The sequence below is a fragment of the Hemicordylus capensis genome, chromosome 2 (genome assembly GCF_027244095.1).
Source record: "Hemicordylus capensis ecotype Gifberg chromosome 2, rHemCap1.1.pri, whole genome shotgun sequence".
Classification (NCBI taxonomy): Eukaryota; Metazoa; Chordata; class Lepidosauria; order Squamata; family Cordylidae; genus Hemicordylus; species Hemicordylus capensis.
In genome coordinates this window covers 241,889,554-241,908,599 of record NC_069658.1, presented here as the reverse complement: position 1 = coordinate 241,908,599, position 19,046 = coordinate 241,889,554, and the positions used below count along the sequence as shown (strand labels likewise).

Below are 19,046 nucleotides of genomic sequence, written 5' to 3'. Positions count from 1 at the left end.
AAGTCCAGAATGGCTGGGAAAGACTTAGAAAGCTGGGCCAGGAGTCAGTCAAAAGGGAAGGACTTTTAGCAGATGGTGGGGAGCAGTGTTCCCTCTCTAAAGCGTGTGTGCATCACTCAGTAAACTGTAGATCCCATTCAGCTCAGTTAATGGTACTAGAGAAAGACATGCTGTTCTGGTAGCTCCAGGTCTTGACGCTCACATCAGTTTCGGAGGATGAATACAACTGAAGGAAGCCTGGGCGGCTGCGTGGCTGGGGGAGTCAGTCATGTGACTTGCCTCTGGGGGGCCCTCTAAGGCAGTGGGCCCCCTGACAACTGTCTCCCCTTGCCCAATTATAGTTACACCCACTGCCACCCATAACAAATCTTATTCCACACACAGATTCAGCTCAGTTAATGGTACTAGAGAAAGCCAATTCCAGAATACAGCAGCAAAGATAAGCAAAAAGAAATGTAAGACTAATTGAGGCAGAGTATGCATTTTTTAAAAAACAGAAATAAATAGGAGGGAACTGTTTGGCATGTAAACAAAAAAAGATACCTCATATTGTATTATTAACAACATTTCCTTAGGTACATCTTCTCTTGGAAATATCTTATTTAAAAACAAACTAGACTCCTCTCATTGCCATTTCAGACTCGCCAGTGCTTCGTGGTAGATATTCTGGGCCTCCCCAATAGTTGCTAATTTCAATGTACCCCTCAGGGCTCTGCATCGGACTCCATTCCCAGGAATTTGAACCCCCCTCCTGGGGCTAGGTGGAGGCAGCTGTTCCCAGAGTGGGCCATTCCCTGGCTGTTCCTCACATTTCCGGTATCACAGGGGCCCATGGAACTGGCTGGGAAATTGTGTGGGCCATCTGGGATGGGTAGTGTCCCTGTGAGCCTTCTCAACATCCCCACATGCCTGCCCAGCTGGCCCTGTGGACTCTGGGGCCAATAGAAGGGGCCTGCCTGGCCCTGGAGATGTGAGGAGGAACTAGGCGGGGATGGCTACGATGGGAGCAGCTGCCTCTGTGCAGCACCAGGGGGATCCAGTCCTTTGGCTTCCCATCCAGGGGGATCCAGTTGGCTTCCCGTTCACAGAAACTAACTTGAGCAGCAAGGAGAGTGTTCACTGCCTTGGAACACAGCACGGAGAATGCCAGCAACATTCTTCAGCTGGGGAACAGACGTTTTAGTGCGACGTTACCAGCAACTAAATTTCCAAGTCTACTCCTTTCAAAACAGAGTCATTCCAAATTATCTCAGACCATAAGCTTTACGTGCTACACATTTATTATGAAGCTAGGCAGGGGCAGTGACTGGGGAGCAGAAACTTCTGTGGGCATACCCCATATCTATGCCTGCCTCTCTTACCTCTTGCCTGACCTGCCCCATGACATCATGCCTTTTCTCCACTCTGCTGGTGCGTGCTCTGTACAGGTGCTGCCCACCACAGAAACCACAGCAACTTCTCTGTCACCACTCTTCTTCTTTCGGAAGTGGGGAAAGAGGAGAGTATTGGCTAGAGCAGGAATTCTCAACATTGGGTCCCCAGATGTTATTAGACGTCAACTCCCATAATCCCCAACTAAAGACCACTGGGGCTGGGGATCATGGGAGTTGAAGTCCAATAAAACCCGGGGAACCAATGCTGAGAATCCCTGGGCTAGAGGGTCTCTGCTCCACTCTCCATCTTTGGGAAGGAGAAGAGAGAAGAAAGCTCTATCTATGTTACAAACATGTATATCCTTTCACATGTGAATTCTTTTATGCTGTGTAAGATGTGAGCTCCGACGGAAGCTCCTTCCACACTCCAAGCAGTTAAATGGTTTCTCTCCTGTGTGAATTCTTTGATGAGTTCTAAGAGCTGAGCTCCAGAGGAAACCTTTTCCACACTCCAGACATTTAAATGGTTTGTCTCCTGTGTGAATTACTTGGTGTTTCTTAAGATTTGAGCTCCAACTGAAGCTCTTTCCACACTCCAAGCATCGAAATGGTTTCTCTCCGGTGTGAATTTTTTGATGTTCTCTAAGATGGGAACCCTGATTGAAGCTCTTTCCACACTCCAAGCATCGAAATGGTTTCTCTCCTGTGTGAACTCCTTGGTGTTTCTTAAGATTTGAGTTCCAATTAAAACTCTTTCCACACTCCAAGCATCTAAATGGTTTCTCTCCTGTGTGAATTCCTTGGTGTTCTCTAAGATTTGAGCTACGACTGAAACTCTTTCCACACTCCAAGCATCTGAACGGTTTCTCTCCTGTGTGAATTCTTACGTGTCTCTCAAGCTCTGAGTTGTAGCTGAAACTCTTTCCACATTCTCTACATTTATATAGTTTCTCTCCAGTGTGAGTTCTTTGAGGTTTAATAAGGTCTGTGTGCTGACTGAAGCTCTTTCTACCCTCCAGACACTTAAAAATCTCCTCCGCTCTGTTCATCCTCCAATGACATTTAAGCTGTGGTTTACAACCAAGGCTTTTCTCACATGAGAGGTGCTTCCTCCTTTGCTTCCCCTTCTCTACTTTTGCTTGGATTGTTGTTTCTTGGCAGTCACCAACATGTGCAGGAGGAAATTCATTCTTCTTTTCCTGGTTTAATTTGGTTGCTTTTCTCCATTGTCCTTCCTTTTTACATCTCGCTCTTTCCACCAATGATCTGCATGCTTCTTCTTCAGTCTTGCTTTTCCACCAACCACCTGCTAGGAGAGAGAAAGAAAGAAGCCTAGTATAGAGTGCAGGGAGAAAAGAAGTGTCAAATAAAGCAATAAAGCCACATAAATGCGACTCCAAATGACAAAACAGACTTCAGACCAGAAAGTCCATCATGAAATGCATCTTCAGTGATTGACAGTAAATGAAGACTTGTGCGGGGTAGAAAAGTGATCTATGGCAACTCAGGTTGGGCTTCCCACCCAGCTGTGAAGTTAAATGGGTTGCCCTGTTGAGTTCCTACATCTCAGCCAACAGTATTGAGCAAGATGATTTCCCTGTATAACTGAATAATCCCACCAATGCTGCTTAAAACACTTGGGAAGCAGGCCAGGTTACAAGAGATAAGTCAGCAGGAGTGAGAGCCATTAGTGCAGAGGAAGAACAGGCAGCATTTGTCTTCAGAAGGTCCCAGACTGAATCCTCCACACATCCAGTTTGGGCTTTGGGTAGCAGGGTTGAGAGAAGAGACTCTGGAGAGATGCTGCCCGTCAGTGCAGCCAAGAGTCCGCTCAACGCCTCACCACACAAAGGTTTCACTGCTTTGTATGGCAAATAATTCCTCATTTAGGATTGAAATGTTCTTCAGGATTTGTAGCTCAGCTGCCAAATTATCCATTTCCCCCATTATAGCGCATCCTTCACAGTTTATATATTAGCTTGTCAGAAGGATGTCAAGGGCCCCCCTGCTGAGTTGGCAAAGAGGAATCTTTTTAGCACTTACATTTTATATACCGCTCTATAGCCGGAGCTCTCTAAGCGGTTTACAATGATTTAGCATATTGCCCCCAACATTCTGGTACTCATTTTACCGACCTCGGAAGGATGGAAGGCTGAGCCAACCCTGAGCCCCTGGTCAGGATCGAACTTGTAACCTGCTGGTTACAGGGCAGCAGTTTTACCACTGCGCCACCAGGGGCTCTATTTAACATGGTGCTGCTCTTTATTTAGCAGGGGGAAAGTAACTGGCCCTAGCCAACCCCAGCACAGGACCTCCAGTGACTGTTGCTGGTGTCTAGCTTGTGTTTCTTTTAGATTGTGAGCCCTTTGGGAACAGGGATCCATCCTATTTATTTGTTATTTCTCTGTGTAAACCTCCCTGAGTCATTTTTGGAAGGGCGGTGTAGAAATCGAATGAATGAATGAATTAGACCCAAAGGAGCTAATCACGGCTATTACCAAAACTGTCCTGGCGCATTCTCAATATCTAAAGTCCCTCTTCAGGGCATGGTTTGGCTGTAGCCTGTGCATCCTGCTTGTCTCCATCCAATCAGCTCCAAAGCACGAGTGCCAAATATGGCTGCAAGCTGGCAGAGGGTCCTATAACAATTCCCAAAAAGCCAGTGGGTGATCAGACTGATCCCAGAAGGAAGCTACTGCTTTCCCAGCTTGGCTTGAAATTCAGTTGGGAAAAACAGTCTTGAAGGATTCAGTGGGGCTCAAAAACAAGGAAGAGAAGCACTCTCTCAGAATATTCCACATCCTCCCAAGGCAAGCCAGCAAGAAGCCCCTGATAGCCAAGTCTAACACTTCCAACAACACTTCCAACCACAGGCCGCTAGATAAGTGTTCCCCCACCCAGCAGAGAGCACCCACAATCCTGCTACAAAAATACACCAACAAGGAATGCTGGTTCCCGACAAAGGAAGAAGCAGCAGCCATTCCTGGAGAGTGAGGGAGCCTTACCGAGAGAGGCCACATTCTGCCTATTCTCCTCCATGACTGCTCTGTGCAGGGCTCTTTGGTCTGCATCCAGCAGAGCCCACTCCTCCTCCGTGAAGTGCACAGCCACCTCCTCAAAGGACACGGCACCCTGAAACAAGAACATATCGGACTCACAGGGCAGAAAACAGTCCTCGCAAATCTCTGAGGATAATTAAAATGAAGCAGCCAAGGGTCCTTTGACAGGATTCTTGGCCTCTTGGCCTTCCTAGTGGGCAGATTCCAGAGAGGCAATGATTATTTCGGGCTCAGAAAAAGACACCCTGGCTGTCCCCTACATGATCCCTCTCCTACCTGATCTGGTTGGGTAGAAGCTGTTTCTTCATCCACACAGGGGAGCCATGAGCTTGTCAACACTTCCAGTAGTGTTTCATGAACTAGGAGACAAAAGCGATCCTTTTTTGTAGAGCAATACAATGCTACATTAGGAAGCGTCACTGCCCTGCAGGTTTGATGGGCTCGCTCCCCCCCCACCGCACACACACACACACTTGCTTCACCCCACCAGCTTCTGAGCCTCTCGGGGCTGGGAGCTTCCTGGAAAGAGGGTGCGTTTGAGCCCTGAAGAAGATACAGGGCACATGTGTGCCCTCATTCAGTACAGGCATGTGCTCTGTATCTCTTTCAGGGCACACACGGGCCCTCCTTTCCAGGAAGCTCCCAGAAGCAGCGAGGGGCTCCGGAACTGGTGGGGAGAAGGGAGCGGGGGGAAGGGGAGGGAGCCCCATTGAGCACACAGTTGTTGTTCTGCCAGAGGAGTCAAGGCAAGCCAGCAGGCAGGCAGTCCTAAAGGTCCTGCACTCCCTCTCTCTCTCAGAGGCATGTGCCTGAGGCGGCTGCTGCCGGCTGAACCAGCAAAGAGAGCATGTGGGTGGGAGCTGGTGCTCTCCCTCCTGAGCCCCTCTGCCCTTCCGATGAGAATGATGGCACGTATGCACACTCCGTCTCCATCAGAAGGCATGTGCCCCCTCATTCCCAGGCCCCGATGGAAGTGAGGGGAGCCAGGGCAGCAGAAAGGGGGGCCAGGCAGTGCTCTGCTCGCCTTCCTAGCCACCCACTGTCCTTTCCAAGAAGCTCCCAGCCCCAACTGAAGAAGGACAGAGAGGCTTGGGAGTTGAGGAGGGAAGCAAGCCCGCAGAACAGGCCGCCTTGCCCTCGCTCCCGTGGAGTGATGTTTCCACAGTTTAAACCAAATTAATTTGATTCACCTTGGCCTGCAAGATCTTCTACAGTTTACTTGTAATTAAATAAATTTTAATGAATTTCATTTTAATTTGATTTAATTCAATTAATTAATTAATATTACATTTTGATAATCAGTGCCCTAAATTTAGGGTCTAAAAATTGACCTCAGCCCCTGCACAGCAAGTCATGGTTGCTTTCAGCCTACCAAAGCATTTGAGTTGTGCACCCCTGCTCTAAAGAGTTCTCCAGCCTTGTGCAGGAGAGGCTAGAGACAAACATCCACCGAAGACAGATTCAGGAGGACAAAGAAATCGCCCTTTTTAGGCACATGGGATTAAGGGAGACCCAGCAGAATTGGGATCCATGATTCCTTACCCAGTGAGGTGGAATCTGCATGATCCTCCTGAGAGCTTCCTCCGTGCAGCAGCTTCAGTCTGGTGTCTGATAGAGTCTTCTCTGCCGGAGAAACATTGGGGTTTGCTTCTGCTAATGGCCCCTGCACCTGAAAAGCCAACAGAAATCCCAGGCAGGGAACGGGGAGGCAGGGTTTAGAAAAGGCAATGGCAGGGGTGGGTGAGTGGAGGGAGGAGGGTTGGGATACTTACACCTGCAAGGGCACTGAGAGAAATCTGGGCAAATTAAGGACATTTCTCCTTGCTTATATGATTCTCCATTTCAATAAGCAGACTTAACCCTTAATTAGTTTGACTTCTTTCTCGTATTAGTTTTTAATACGAGAAAGAAAACCCTAAGGTTTTGCAGAAAGGTGGGATATCCATTTTTTATATAAAAGAACATATGATGAAGAGAACTCATTTAATCTCCCACCCACTGTCTCACCTGCTGCTCTTCCTGCTTCTTGGCCTCTGCCTGGCTCAGGAGGAAACCTTCTGCCAAGGCCACCGCCTGGGAGCTGGTCTCCGCTCCACATTCCCTCACCCAGCTCTCCATCTCGGGGGGCAGGATGGTCAGAAACTGCTCCAGGATCACAAGGTCCATGATCTGGTTTTTTGTGTGTTGCTCTGGCTTGAACCACTGATGGCAAAGGTGGTGGAGTTGCCTGCAAACCTGTCGGGGGCCCTCCACCTCCTGGTAGCGGAACTGCCTGAAGCGCTGGCGCTGTACATCTGAAGGGAGCGTGTCCTCATTCAGCAGAATTTCCTGCAGAGCCCTTTTCCAGAATTCCTCACCGCTCCCAGCCTTGATGGTCTCTGGAACACCTGAGTCTTGCATTTCCATCTCTAATTCCATGCTCCAAAGGCAGCCTCCAAGAAGGCTGGAGTTGTTTTATCCTACAGACTGGTCCCTGCAGCAGGAACTGCTGTAATGGATGAAGCCACTGAGTATTGCAAAGCCAAAACTCTGTTCTGTGCTTGAAGTAGGACACCCCCAAGTCGTGGAGGCATTTCACTAAGGAAAAGGGATTATTCGGGCTCCTGGCAGAGAGTTCCCTTTATAGGAAAGGAGCCAAACCTCTAAAGGGCCCCTGCAGGATGGAAGGAGGTTCCTTCCTTTGCAAGTCACAGACCAATGCAGCGCCTCCTCCCCGAAAAGGCTGGCTGTGCATCCCCTGCTGCCCACAACAGCCTTCTCTCCCCCACCCCACTTTCCTCCCCCAATATTCCAGCCACATCTGCTTCTCCCCCTTTCCTCCTCCTCCCTCCTCCAGGGACCACTGTCTGTGCTTCCCGTTAGGGCCCCGCAAAGCTATTGAGGGCAAGCAGCTGGAAAACTGGCTTCTGTCTCCTCAAAGCCTCCTCCTTTTGCACAGAAGCTTGTCTCGGCTTGGGAGGGACTACGAAGAGATAATCAACCACTCACTTCTAGCCCTATATGACCATCCATCCATCCTCCAAAACTCCCCTCCAAATAAACACACCGCGGGGCTCCCCCAAATGATCCCGGAGTCCTCCTCTTTCCCGGGGAAGTGGGCGGGGCAGGAAGAGAGTGTGGCCAATCACGATCCTTTTTGCCCTCTCTAGGATCCATGTCTCTCTCCCCTTAACTCTTTGCTGGCATCTCCGTCGGGAGTCAAAGGGAGTCTCATGCTTCCCTTCCTTGTCCTTCCGAAGAGGGAAACTGCTCATAAAGGGCATTTTAAATCTCAGTCCATACCAGGACTATGACGTTGGATTGAAACATTTCCTCGCCCACACCCACCAGGGTAGCATCTACTCGAGAGGTACAAATGCAGCACTTTTCCCCTCATGGAAGCAGTATGATGGGCTTTGCCTGTTGAATTCCTGCCTGTCACCTAGTTCCTTCTGCTTCTATCGTGAGATGCATTGGTGGCAGTGGCACACACTGTTTTCGACTTCAACATCGGGCTGTTTCTAATGCCTAGACTAATATTTGAGGGTGGGTGGCAGAAAACAGTCGTGAGCATGCTCAGTCTCGCCTACCTTACAGGTGGACTGCAACAAGACAATGCAAAACGTTTTGAACGACCCAAAGAGGACCTGAAACGAATCACCCCTATTTTGGATCCGAAATATTTGTTGTTTCGGCCCTCCATTTTGTGGCCGATAAAGTGCCTGCCTTGCCTTCTTCTTCCCCCTCCATTTTCAGAATGTCTATTTGGATTTCCCGCCTTTTTGCCACCATTGCTTTCTATGCAAAAATAGCTTCCCATTCACTTAATTGCAAAGGTCCGACCTGCAGAGGAATGACCATATTTGGTGTTGATTAGTAAATAACACCCCCCCATTGGCCAGGGGGAGGTGGAGGAAGGGTCAAGGGTGGGGGCAATTTTTGGAGGGCTTTGCAGGAGGGTATTTAAAGGGCCACCAGTAGCCATTTTCTTTCTTTCTGCTGCCTTGTGTGGGAGAAGAGAGAGCTCTATTGCCCTGCTTACTCAGCCTTGCCTCCATTTTGCTGAGCAATTCGTATGGGTGCTATTGTTCAGTGTTTACACCATTGCTCTGCCTTGCCGGTTGCCTGCCTTTCCTGCTTGATTTCAGCCTCTTTTTTTTTGAGAAAAAGAGAAGAGGAGGAAGAGGAGGAGGAATTTTTTTTTTTTAATACACATCTGCCTTGCTGCAAGGCCAGCCTGCTGACTGTGCAGCCATTCTCTCCTGCATTTTCTGCCTTTTTAAAAATTGAGCAAGAGAGAATATTGATAGAAAAGGAGGGGGTTTTTTTTCTCCTTCTAAATTTTTTTGCAACTTCTTCCTGCTGTGGAGAGAGAAAATCATTCATCATCATCACTGCTGCCTCTGCCTGCCTGCCTGCCTGCACTTCCACTCCAGGCCCAGTGTGCCATCCTCCTGTGACCAGACCCTCAGAGGTGAACTACAGAGACCCAGCATTGGAGAAGCCTTCAACTGAGTGAGAGTGGCCCAGCCATTTATATATATTACACACACACACCATCACACACACACACACACGCACGTCACACATGGCTTTCTAGTCTCCCTTGAATTGTGTATTTGGGGTTTATTATTTTATCCCTGTTTGGAGGGAGGTTAAGGTTTTGGGGTTTAACTGTTCTCTGAAAGTTTTGTGATATTTGGATATTTTAAATAGGGGTTCTTCAGTGTGTGTAGCCTTAGAGTCTATAGGCTGGATCCCCCTTAGCTAGGTAGTAGGTGGTGGTTCAACTGTAGAGTAGACTGGAAGCGTAGCCTAGTAGTGCTTTAAATAAATAATTCTTTCCCCCCCTCCCAAGTAATTTTTTTTAAAGAGAAAAGGAGCACTGTTCCAGTGCTTGCACTAGTAAAGGATAGGATATTATTCAGCTGTCTCAGCACTGACTCCCCCTATCCTGAGTCCTGCGCATATTACACTTTTGTGTTGCTGCTTTTTCAAAAATATTGAAAGCGCCTAGCCTGCCCAGTGCCCACCCAGTCATTTCTTTGCCCATCATTTGTGAATTGAAACACACGTTGTTTGATTGACTTGTGTGTAGGTAGGCCCACAATTCAGGTACTTTTTCATCTTCTGTGCCTGTGATATTGACAACAACATCATTGTTCCAGCAATCCTAATCTGTGTAATTAGATTTTGATACATTTGTAACTAACTTCCATTCCAAGAATCACAGACAGAGAATAACTGTAATTCCCTGTTACTCTTGGTGAGTGCACTGTGCCAGCCTTAAAGAACTCCTCCACAGTCACTGCACTGTCTGTGCGCAGCTGCGCCACAAGCTAAGTGGCATTATTTTATTTCTTGTTCTGTGGCAGCCTGCTTCTGTTGTATCACACACACCTAACTCCCAGTCCCTCTGGCTAAACTCTGTGTGATACACATTGCACGGCAACTTCTGATTTAGCCAGCCACAGTATTTGTGCCAACAAGCCTTAAGCAAGGAGGCACTCCATTCCAGTCCACAAGTCATCACAGCAGCCCCTGTTTTTGGCCCTCTGAGTCTACCTGCCCCCTGAGACCACCCCATCCACTCCGCCCCCCCCCTTTTACGTTTTAAAAAGAAGCCCCAAAACGATGGCTGGGAAGGCTGGTAGAGCAGCAGAAAGACGGAGGGTGCAAGGAAGGGGGAGGCTTTTCTTCCCTGCTGGTCGTGGCAGGGGGCGGCCAGAGGGGCTTACTCCCCGAGTCACCCCCGGCCCTGCTTCAGCGCGCAGGCAAACTGGCCCTATGCCAGGGCCTGCGGCCGGGCAGAATTTAGGGGGGAGGGCCTCCCAGCTTGCCAGGGAAGAAGATCTTCCTGGGGCAGCTGAGGAGGTGGTGCTGGTGGAGGAGGCTGGCAGTCCAGCCAGATCCACCTTGCCACCCTCCCCACCGGTCTCTGTGGGGGATGGGAGCCCCAGGGTTGCATCTGAGGAGGCTCAGGAGGAGGGAAGCCCTCCTGTCCCTGGGCCTTCCCAGGCCAGCTCTGAGGGCAGTGGTGGTGGTGGCATGCCCGAGAAGGAACCAGCAAAGCTGCCACCAGCCAAGCGACCTCGTGTCGCAGGAGAGTCCAGCAGTGTGGTCTGGGATCACTTTGAGCTTCGCCCTGGTGATCCCACCCATGCTGAGTGCACCCACTGCAAGGCGCTGGTCAGCAGAGGCAAGGACCCTAAGCACTTCACTACCTCGGGTCTGTCGTCGCACCTGCTCTGGCGGCACCCAGGTGTGGAGACCTCTGCTGGCACTGGCAGTAGGCCCAGTGCCTCAACTAGCAGTAGTAGTGACAGCAGCAGCAAGCGGCCAGTGGCTCCTGCTCCTAGGCAGGAAAAACTGACCTATTGTCACCAGTGGGTGCAATCTCTTGGAAAGTGGTCTGATCGCCCAAAACCACATCTCGTGACTCGGGCCATTGCTGAGATGATCGCTTTGGATGACCAACCGCTTTCCATTGTTGAGAATGTCGGCTTCCGCCGTCTGCTCCAGCTGCTTTCTCCAGATTACAAGATCCCCTCAAGGACCACCTTCAGCAGGAGGGTGGTCCCCTCCTTGTACCGTGCGTGCAGGGAGGCTGTGTTGGCCCGGTTGCGTGCAGCTGGGCCCAGCACCAGTGTGCATTTCACTGCGGATATCTGGACTAGCCGCAGCGGGCTGCACACTGCCTTCATGTCCCTGACAGCCCACTGGTGGGGGCATGGGGGTGAGGGGACATCTGGCTCTGCTGGTGCTGCATCCAGCTCCTCCCATGCATGCACGCCTTCTTGGGCAGTGTTGCATGTGGAGGCGATGGATACAGACCACAGGTCAGATGAGTTGGCCGCCATCATGGACCGCCAGGTGTGGGCTTGGCTGGCCGGGGAGCCAAGCCTCCGCCGAGGCTTCATGGTGACAGACAACGCAGCTAACATCAGCAAGGCAGCTAGGCAGGTTTGCGGTGTGAGCATCGCTTGCGTTGCGCACACCTTGAACCTGGTGGTGCAGGATGCGCTTGGGCTCAAGGAGGCGTCGAAGTCCAGGCTGCGTGCGCAGGGTGTTAGTTCAGCTCAGGATCCTGCTGCTCCCGTGGCCGCTCTTGTGGAGCGGTGCCGCAAGATAGCGGGCCACTTCCACCGGAGGGAAAAGGCAAGGCGAAGGCGCCTGCTCAAGGCCAGGCAGATTGAGCTGGGCCTGCCTGAACACCTACTCCCCCAGGATGTTCCTACCCGGTGGAACTCCACTTTTCTCTTGCTCCGGCGCATGCATGAGCAAAAGGGAGCCCTCCACAGCCTGGCAAGGCATGGTAGCTTGGAAGTGTGCAAGCTGGTCCACGGGGACTGGCAGCTCATTTCTGAGCTGGTCTCAGTACTCGAGCCGTTCTATTCTGCAACGAGCGACTTGTGTACTCAGACCGCCACGCTGAGCCAGGCTTTGCCTGCTGCTCTTCTCCTGGAGAAGGCAATGAGCGATCTCCAGACCACTCTGACCACCGGGGTCGCCATTGCCCTGGCAGGTCGGTTGAGGACTGGGGTAGTGGAGCGGCTCAAGAGACCCTTGGGTGCATCTGCATGGCATGTCCTGGCATGCATCTGCGACCCAAGGATGAAGGGCAGCGCTGTGCCTCCTGGCGAGCTGCCCAAGTGGAGGGGCCTCCTGGTCGAACACGTGAAGCGTGAAGAGGAGAGGAGGTTAGGGATAGGTGATGCAGCAGGCGGCCAGGAGGAGGGGTCTTGGTCGCAGCCTGGCACTGCGCATCCCACCCCCAGCAGCAGCAGCAGCACTGCCACCACCCCCACTTCTTCCCAGTCCAGCGGCGTGGTTTCTCCGGCAGTGGCACCAGCGGAGCAGCCAGTGCGACCTCGAACCGCCACCCGGTGGCTCAGGGGCTATGCTAGTCTCATGCCGGGGAGACGGGAGGAGCCTGCCCCTCGCTCCAGCCGTGCTGAGCAGAGTGTTCTGCAGTACCTGGAGGAGGAGGCAGAAGACGAGGAGAGTGAGCCGTTCCTCTTTTGGGCAACCCGTCGCAAAGCCTGGCCGGACTTGGCGACCGTTGCTGTGCGGTGCCTCTCTTGCCCGCCAACCAGCGTCTCGAGCGAGAGGTTGTTCTCCATGGCGGGGGACGTGGTGACTCCTCTGCGCTCACGCCTGGATGCCGAGTTGGCCGAGCAGCTCGTCTTCTTGAAGCTGAATCTCCCCCTGCTGGGCTACCCCGAGCTGGCCGTGGAGGGCGAGTGACTCGCGTCACCCCCCCTATGCAGCGCCTCCCACGCCACGGCAGTTCATCCCGGCCAGAAGATGTCACAGTCCATCCCTCCCTGCCCCTTAGTGCTGCTGGCACATCCAGACACGCATGCACACACAGGCACCGCTGCACTGTCAGCCTGGGGTGGTGGACTGCTTCTGTCCTGGCAATCAGGGCTAGGACAAGTGAGTGCTCCCTGCATCAGGGAAGGGTTCTCTCACAGATGTGGCTGAGAGAGACTACAACTCCCATTTCCCACTGTTGCGATGGCTGGCCACCATCGAGACTAGGGACAATTGGAACTGTAGTCACTGTCTCTGCAGCAGAAATCTGTGGTGGGTCCCTCCCTTTGGCAGGAGCACCCACTTGCCTGGTCCTGATGAGGGCCAGAAGGCGGCACACCATCCATCTCAGAGACAGGCTGCTGCTGCATGTGTGGGGGGCACAGTCAGGGACATCCCTGGGAGTCTGTAGTACAGAGTGCCTCTGCAATGGCATGTGCTCAAATGTGTGGATTCTCTCTCTCTCTCTCTCTCTCTCTCTCTCTCTCTCTCTCTCTCACACACACACACACACACACACACACACACACACACACACACACAGACGAGTGGGGGGGAACACTGTCACAGAGAGGGTTTGCTAATTGCTAGCTTTGCTTGCCTGCTTCTTGTGCTTGTCCCCAAACTATCCATTGCTTCCTTCCAACTATTGTGAACAATTGAATTGATGCTGAATTCTAAATGTCTGTCTGATGCATTTTTCAGTGTAATGTGGTTCTGATTTTGATTTGCTGATGTTCATGCTTTTCTCTGTTCAAAAATGTGGCTTGGATTACTTAACTTGTCAGTAACATTGTCTGCTGCTGTATGAGACTTTAATTGCTTATATGTTTTGCTAGTTTTTTCTGCCCATGAGGAGTACTGTGACTGAAGCAGCAGCACATGCACACATGCACCCCCCACCCCCCAAAAGCTGTGTCGCCAGTGATGAGCTTGATGCTGGTGCAGCCTTCACAAATGTCTGTCTCACGCAGACAGAGAGAGCACACATTGGAACCTGAGGTGACACAGCCAATTTTTCAGCCCTGAATCCACTAACCCTCTCGCAGAGCGAGCACGCCCGCACACACAGGTAATAAATATGGTAAATACTACTAGTAATGTGTCATGTGACTGCACAGTCTTTCTCCCCAGTCCCAGCAGTATGCATTGGAATGCAATCCCAAAATGCCTGCCAATTCTAGTTGGCTTTTTTGGAGAGACATCTTGTCATGGTGTGGTTTGGGCAAAGGACAGGACAGGTGCAATTCACTGTGTCTGTGCGCATGTGGGGGATTTTTTTCTTCTCTGCAATGAAGATTGGGTCATATTGTCAGCCTTTTAATTCAAAGATTGCTTGCCTCTACATAGTTGTGCACTGCACACCGCACAGTGATCACATGCCACAGGTTGCAGAAAAGAAATGTGCCAAAAACGTGCATGCTGCCATTGTTGTCTGCCATCATCATCATCAGTGCATCACTCTTCAAAGTTGTGTGGGCACTGGGAGGGGGCCCCGTGCCAAGCCTCGCTGCTCCACTTGCAGAATGTTGTTTTGCGTCCTCCTCACCGGATGTGTGTTCCTGGCTGTGCCTCTCTCTTGACTGTGGTGGACAAAAAAAGTTTGGAAGAGGGTCAGGGCAGGGCACTGTTGTTGGACTTAGGGCCTAGCTCGTCTTCTGCTCTACTGCTGCATCTGTGTGATATCATCATGCTTGCTTTTGGAAACCTTTTTGAGGAATTCCTGAAGTGTTGGTGTGTGTCTTGGTGGCAGAAAGTGGGATCTGGGGCAGAAGAGTGGGGTGGGGTGGTAGTGCCCAATGGGTGGAGGCTACCACCCAAATTTCAGGGGGATTGGGCAGAGGGCTGATTTTGGGTGAATTTTTTAAGTTTTAGTGTCTTTGGGGCAGATCGGGGGCAGAAAGTGGGATCTGGGGCAGAAGAGTGGGGTGGGGTGGTAGTGCCCAATGGGTGGAGGGTACCACCCCAATTGCAGAGTGAGTGGGCAGAGGGCTGAAGTTTACACGTTTTTAAGGTCTTCCTCCATTAGGTATAATCGCTTCATGTGGGGGGGGGAAGGGGTGGCCTAGAGCCGTATGGGGTTGGTGGTAGTGCAGGATAGGGGCAAGGAAGCTACCTGAATTTTTTCAAAGGATTTGGGCAGAGGGCTGATTTTTGGTGATTTCATTTGTTGGAGTTTTGTTGCTTCTGAGGTGTTCTGAGTGTGGATTCTATGATAGCAAATGAGATTTTCAATGAGACACCATGAAGCCACTCTCATTTGCTATTATAGAATCTACACTCCATTACACCTTATGAGGAAAAACCTAAAAGACGCGTAAACTTCAGAAATACACCAAAAATCAGCCCTCTGCCCAAATCCTTTGAAAAAAATTCAGGTAGCTTCCTTGCCCCTACCCTGCACTACCACCAACCCGACACCACTCTAGGCCACCCCTCCCCCCTGACGTGAAGCGATTATACCTAATGGGGGAAGACCTTAAAAACACGTAAACTTCAGAAATTCACCAAAAATCAGCCCTCTGCCCAATCACTCTGCAATTGGGGTGGTAGCCTCCACCCATTGGGCACTACCACTCCACCCCACTCTTCTGCCCCAGATCCCACTTTCTGCCCCCAATCTGCCCCAAAGACACTAAAACTTCAAAAATTCATCAAAAATCAGCCCTCTGCCCAATCCCCCTGAAATTTGGGTGGTAGCCTCCACCCATTGGGCTCTACCACCCCACCCCACTCTTCTGCCCCAGACCCATTTTTTAAATCTGAATAGATTCAGATTCTGATTAATTCGGAATTGAATCGAGGGTGATTCGGACAGGCCATATTCGGATACAAAACAGAATGGGGGTATTTTGGTTCGGATCCAAATCGAAACACCGAAAATCCGAATTGCACACCCCTACTTAAAAATAGTGCTTCCTTGAGCACCTCTGTATATGATCAAGACTACGCAAGCCTTTCTTTTCCACCTTGTCCATCCTTCCTTCCTTCCATTCAATGCCACCCGTGTTTAAACCCTTGTTTCATGTTAATCTCCCCCCCCCCAATCCCCCAACAAGGTGATACGAAACCACTTGTCAACAGGGAATGCCTGCTTGCCTATAGGGAACAATAGATCAATATGTGTGATGACTGCCAGACAGCGGCAGATGAGGAGGTTCAACAGCTGTGAATAATTGAAAGTGTTATTATTATTATTTTTATTTATATCCCGCTCTTCCTCCAAGGAGCCCAGAGCAGTGTACTACATACTTCAGTTTCTCTTTCACAACAACCCTGTGAAGTAGGTTAGGCTGAGAGAGAAGTGACTGGCCCAGAGTCACCCAGCTAGTATCATGACTGAATGGGGACTTGAACTCGGGTCTCCCCGGTCCTAGTCCAGCACTCTAACCACTACACCACACTGGCTGTTATAAAGCTGGAGGAAGAGAGTTTGGTAAGTTTATTCAAGTTGGCATGATAAGACTGGGTGTCAGGCTTTGGCAGCAGCTTTGTGAATTGTTGCACCCATTGGGTAATTATCTTTGATGTTTATATAGTTTATATATAAACTATATATAGATAGATAGATAGATAGTTATATATAGTTTCAATTATTTAGTATAAATGTTTTCTTTAATGTATGGTTTGTGCTTTGTAGCAATTCACATCTACAAGGACTCTTTCTAACTCCTTTGGAGGAATTTAAGAACTTTTGTAAACAACTTACACTCCTTTTGGAGGAACTGGAGAAACACGTTTGGAGGAAGTAATGAAGAATTCCATACTCCACGGAGAAGTGATTTATATTTAGTAGATGTGAAGTTTATCACGATTGTATCACATATTGTTCATGTACTTCTGATGAAGCTTATTATGAAATGAGGATATATTGCGAAACCTTGTCAAAAATGAAGTGATTAATGAAAAATGAAGTGATTTATGAAGTGATATTTGATATGTATACTGGTCATATTGTTTCTTGTATTTGTTTATGTTTCATTTATTGGGTGATATTTTTTTCTTTGTTATCTTGAATAGAAAACAAGGAACATCACTGCTTGCCCAGGGGCGTACCAAGCTTGGAGTGGGCCCAGAGACAAGATTTTAAAATGGGCCCCTCTCTGCCTTCCTCCCAGGTCACATGTCTCTACTGCATAAGAACATTTTGGAAATTTGGACATGTCATATAGTGGAGCAGCAAAGGACAGGAACAGCTGCCCAGTGCCATCTTGGCCACCGCCCTAAATGGCCATGGGGCTTATAGGGTCACTTTGGGGTCCCTAAAGTTGGTCGTTCAATTTAATATGGTGCTACATTTTGTTGCAGGTCTCACCTGCTGGTCCCACCTTCCATAGGTCCCAACTTCCACACTTTTGCTGCCAATTCAGGAGAGGAAGGAGCCATTTTTACATGAAATGTCCTCCTTACTTGCCGCAACGTTACACTAGAATAAAGACTGTATTCTTTAAATATGCCAGCATGGTTGTTGTTGTTGTTGAAAAGGTTTGGCAGACTGCAAGAAATATCGAATATAAATAGAACATGTTTATGAAAATAGGGTTACAGAACCTGTTTCTAAGTTCTTGAAGAATATGGCTTCCCTGAGGGGTCAGATAGCTGACATATCCTGACTCAGTTTAATAGAGGAAGTTCTACTGTCATTTAGCAGCCTGTTAGAGCCACTTCTGAGTAGTAATATTGACTCATTGAGTTAGGATCTCGGGTAATGACTTGGGCCCAAACCATGGCTGATGTGATACAGCATCTTCCACGGCATAACATGTGCTGGGCCTGCTGCCCTTGTAAAAGGTGGTCCCAGTGGGATTGTGCAAGGCTGCCAGGGATGCCTCTAACACCAGCACAGCAGTTATGCTGACAGTGGACTGTGCATACTCCCTAGCAACTGGTACTCAGAGGCATCCTGCCTTTGAGGCTGGAGGTGGCCTATAGCCCTCCAACTAGTAGCCGTCGATAGACCTCTTCTCCGTGCAGTTATCCAAACCCCTCTTAAAGCCATCCAGGTTGTTGGCTGTCACCACATCTCATGGCAGAGAATTCCACAAGCTGATTATGCACTGTGTGAAAAAGTACCTCTGTTTTCCTGGCCATCAATTTCATGGGATGCCCCCTGGATCTAGTGTTATGTGAAGGAGAGAAGAATTTCTCTCTATCCACTTTCTCCACACCATGCATGATTTTATAGACCTCTATCATGTCTACCTACAGCCATATTTTTTCTAAACTAGATGGCCCCAGGTGCCTTGCCTCATAAGAAAGGTGCTCTAGCCCCGTTCATCTTGGTTGCCCTCTTTTGCACTTTTTCTAGTTCTACAATGTCCTTCTTTAGATGTGGTGACCAGAATTGTATGCAGTACTCCAGGTGTGGTCACACCATAGTTTTGTAGAAGGGCATTATAATAATAGCAGTTTTATTTTCAATCCCCTTCCTAATGATCCCTAGCATGGAATTGGCCTTTTTCACAGCTGCCACACATTGAGTTGACATTTTCAATAAGCTGTTCACCACGACTCCAAGATCCCTCTCCTGGTCAGTCTCTGACAGCTCAGATCCCATCAGCATATTCTTGAAGTTGGGGTTTTTCATCCCATTGTGCATCACTTTAAACACTTGCCAACACTGAACCAAATTTGCCATGTTGTTGCCCACTCACCCAGTTTGGAGATATCCTTTTGGAGCTCCTCACAATCCATTTTGGATTTAACTACCAGAAAGAGTTTGGTATCATCTGCAAATTTGGCCACCTGACTGCTTACAGCAGCTTTCTTATGAGGCAAGACTACAACACCTGGGGCTTTTTAGTTTAGAAAAAAGACTGCGGGGAGACATGATAGAGGTCTATAAAATCATGCATGGTGTGGAGAGAGAGAAATTATTTTTCCTCTCACACAACACTAAAACCAGGGGTCACTCCATGAAATTGATTGCCAGGAGGTCTAGGACCAACAAACGGAAGTTCTTTTTCATACAACGTGTGATCCACTTGTGGAACTCTCTGCCACAGGATGTGGTTACAGCCAACAACCTGGATGGCTTTAAGAGGGGTTTGGATGACTTCATGGAGGAGAGGTCTATCAATGGCTACTAGTTGGAGGGCTGTGGGCCACCTCCAGCCTCAAAGGCAGGATGCCTCTGAGTACCAGTTGCAGGGGAGTAACGGCAGGAGAGAGGGCATGCCCTCAACTCCTGTCTGTGGCTTCCAGCGGCATCTGGTGGGCCACTGTGTGAAACAGGATGCTGGACTAGATGGGCCGTGGGCCTGATCCAGCAGGGCTGCTCTTATGTTCTTAGATCATTTATGAATAAATTAAAAAGCAC

At 49.6% G+C, this 19,046-nt stretch overlaps 2 protein-coding genes across 10 annotated transcripts; one reads left to right on the top strand and one right to left on the bottom strand.

Annotated features, from left to right (window-relative positions):
- Nucleotides 1-465: 465 nt before the first annotated feature.
- LOC128347509 (zinc finger protein 154-like) lies at nt 466-8,179 on the bottom strand. Of its 6 annotated transcripts, none has more exons than XM_053302389.1 (6): nt 8,002-8,179; nt 6,440-6,920; nt 5,975-6,101; nt 4,709-4,791; nt 4,379-4,505; nt 466-2,682 (listed from the first exon to the last, which is right to left on the bottom strand). In XM_053302389.1, the coding sequence occupies exons 2-6, from the start codon at nt 6,848-6,850 to the stop codon at nt 1,739-1,741; spliced, it is 1,692 nt and encodes a 563-aa protein (XP_053158364.1). In that variant the 5' UTR covers nt 6,851-6,920; nt 8,002-8,179; the 3' UTR covers nt 466-1,738. The 6 variants fall into 6 exon arrangements, with proteins under 6 accessions (XP_053158364.1, XP_053158361.1, XP_053158367.1 ...); XM_053302386.1 differs by lacking the exon at nt 8,002-8,179 and adding an exon at nt 7,421-7,824; XM_053302392.1 differs by lacking the exon at nt 8,002-8,179 and adding an exon at nt 7,421-7,824 and having other exon boundaries at nt 466-2,679.
- On the top strand, nt 7,620-17,652 carry LOC128347452 (zinc finger BED domain-containing protein 4-like). Of its 4 annotated transcripts, none has more exons than XM_053302154.1 (3): nt 7,620-13,799; nt 15,955-16,163; nt 16,748-17,652. In XM_053302154.1, the coding sequence occupies exon 1, from the start codon at nt 10,046-10,048 to the stop codon at nt 12,656-12,658; it is 2,613 nt and encodes an 870-aa protein (XP_053158129.1). In that variant the 5' UTR covers nt 7,620-10,045; the 3' UTR covers nt 12,659-13,799; nt 15,955-16,163; nt 16,748-17,652. The 4 variants fall into 4 exon arrangements, with proteins under 4 accessions (XP_053158129.1, XP_053158127.1, XP_053158128.1 ...); XM_053302152.1 differs by lacking the exon at nt 16,748-17,652 and adding an exon at nt 16,368-16,657; XM_053302153.1 differs by lacking the exons at nt 15,955-16,163; nt 16,748-17,652 and adding an exon at nt 16,368-16,657.
- The last annotated feature ends 1,394 nt before the right edge of the window (nt 17,653-19,046 follow it).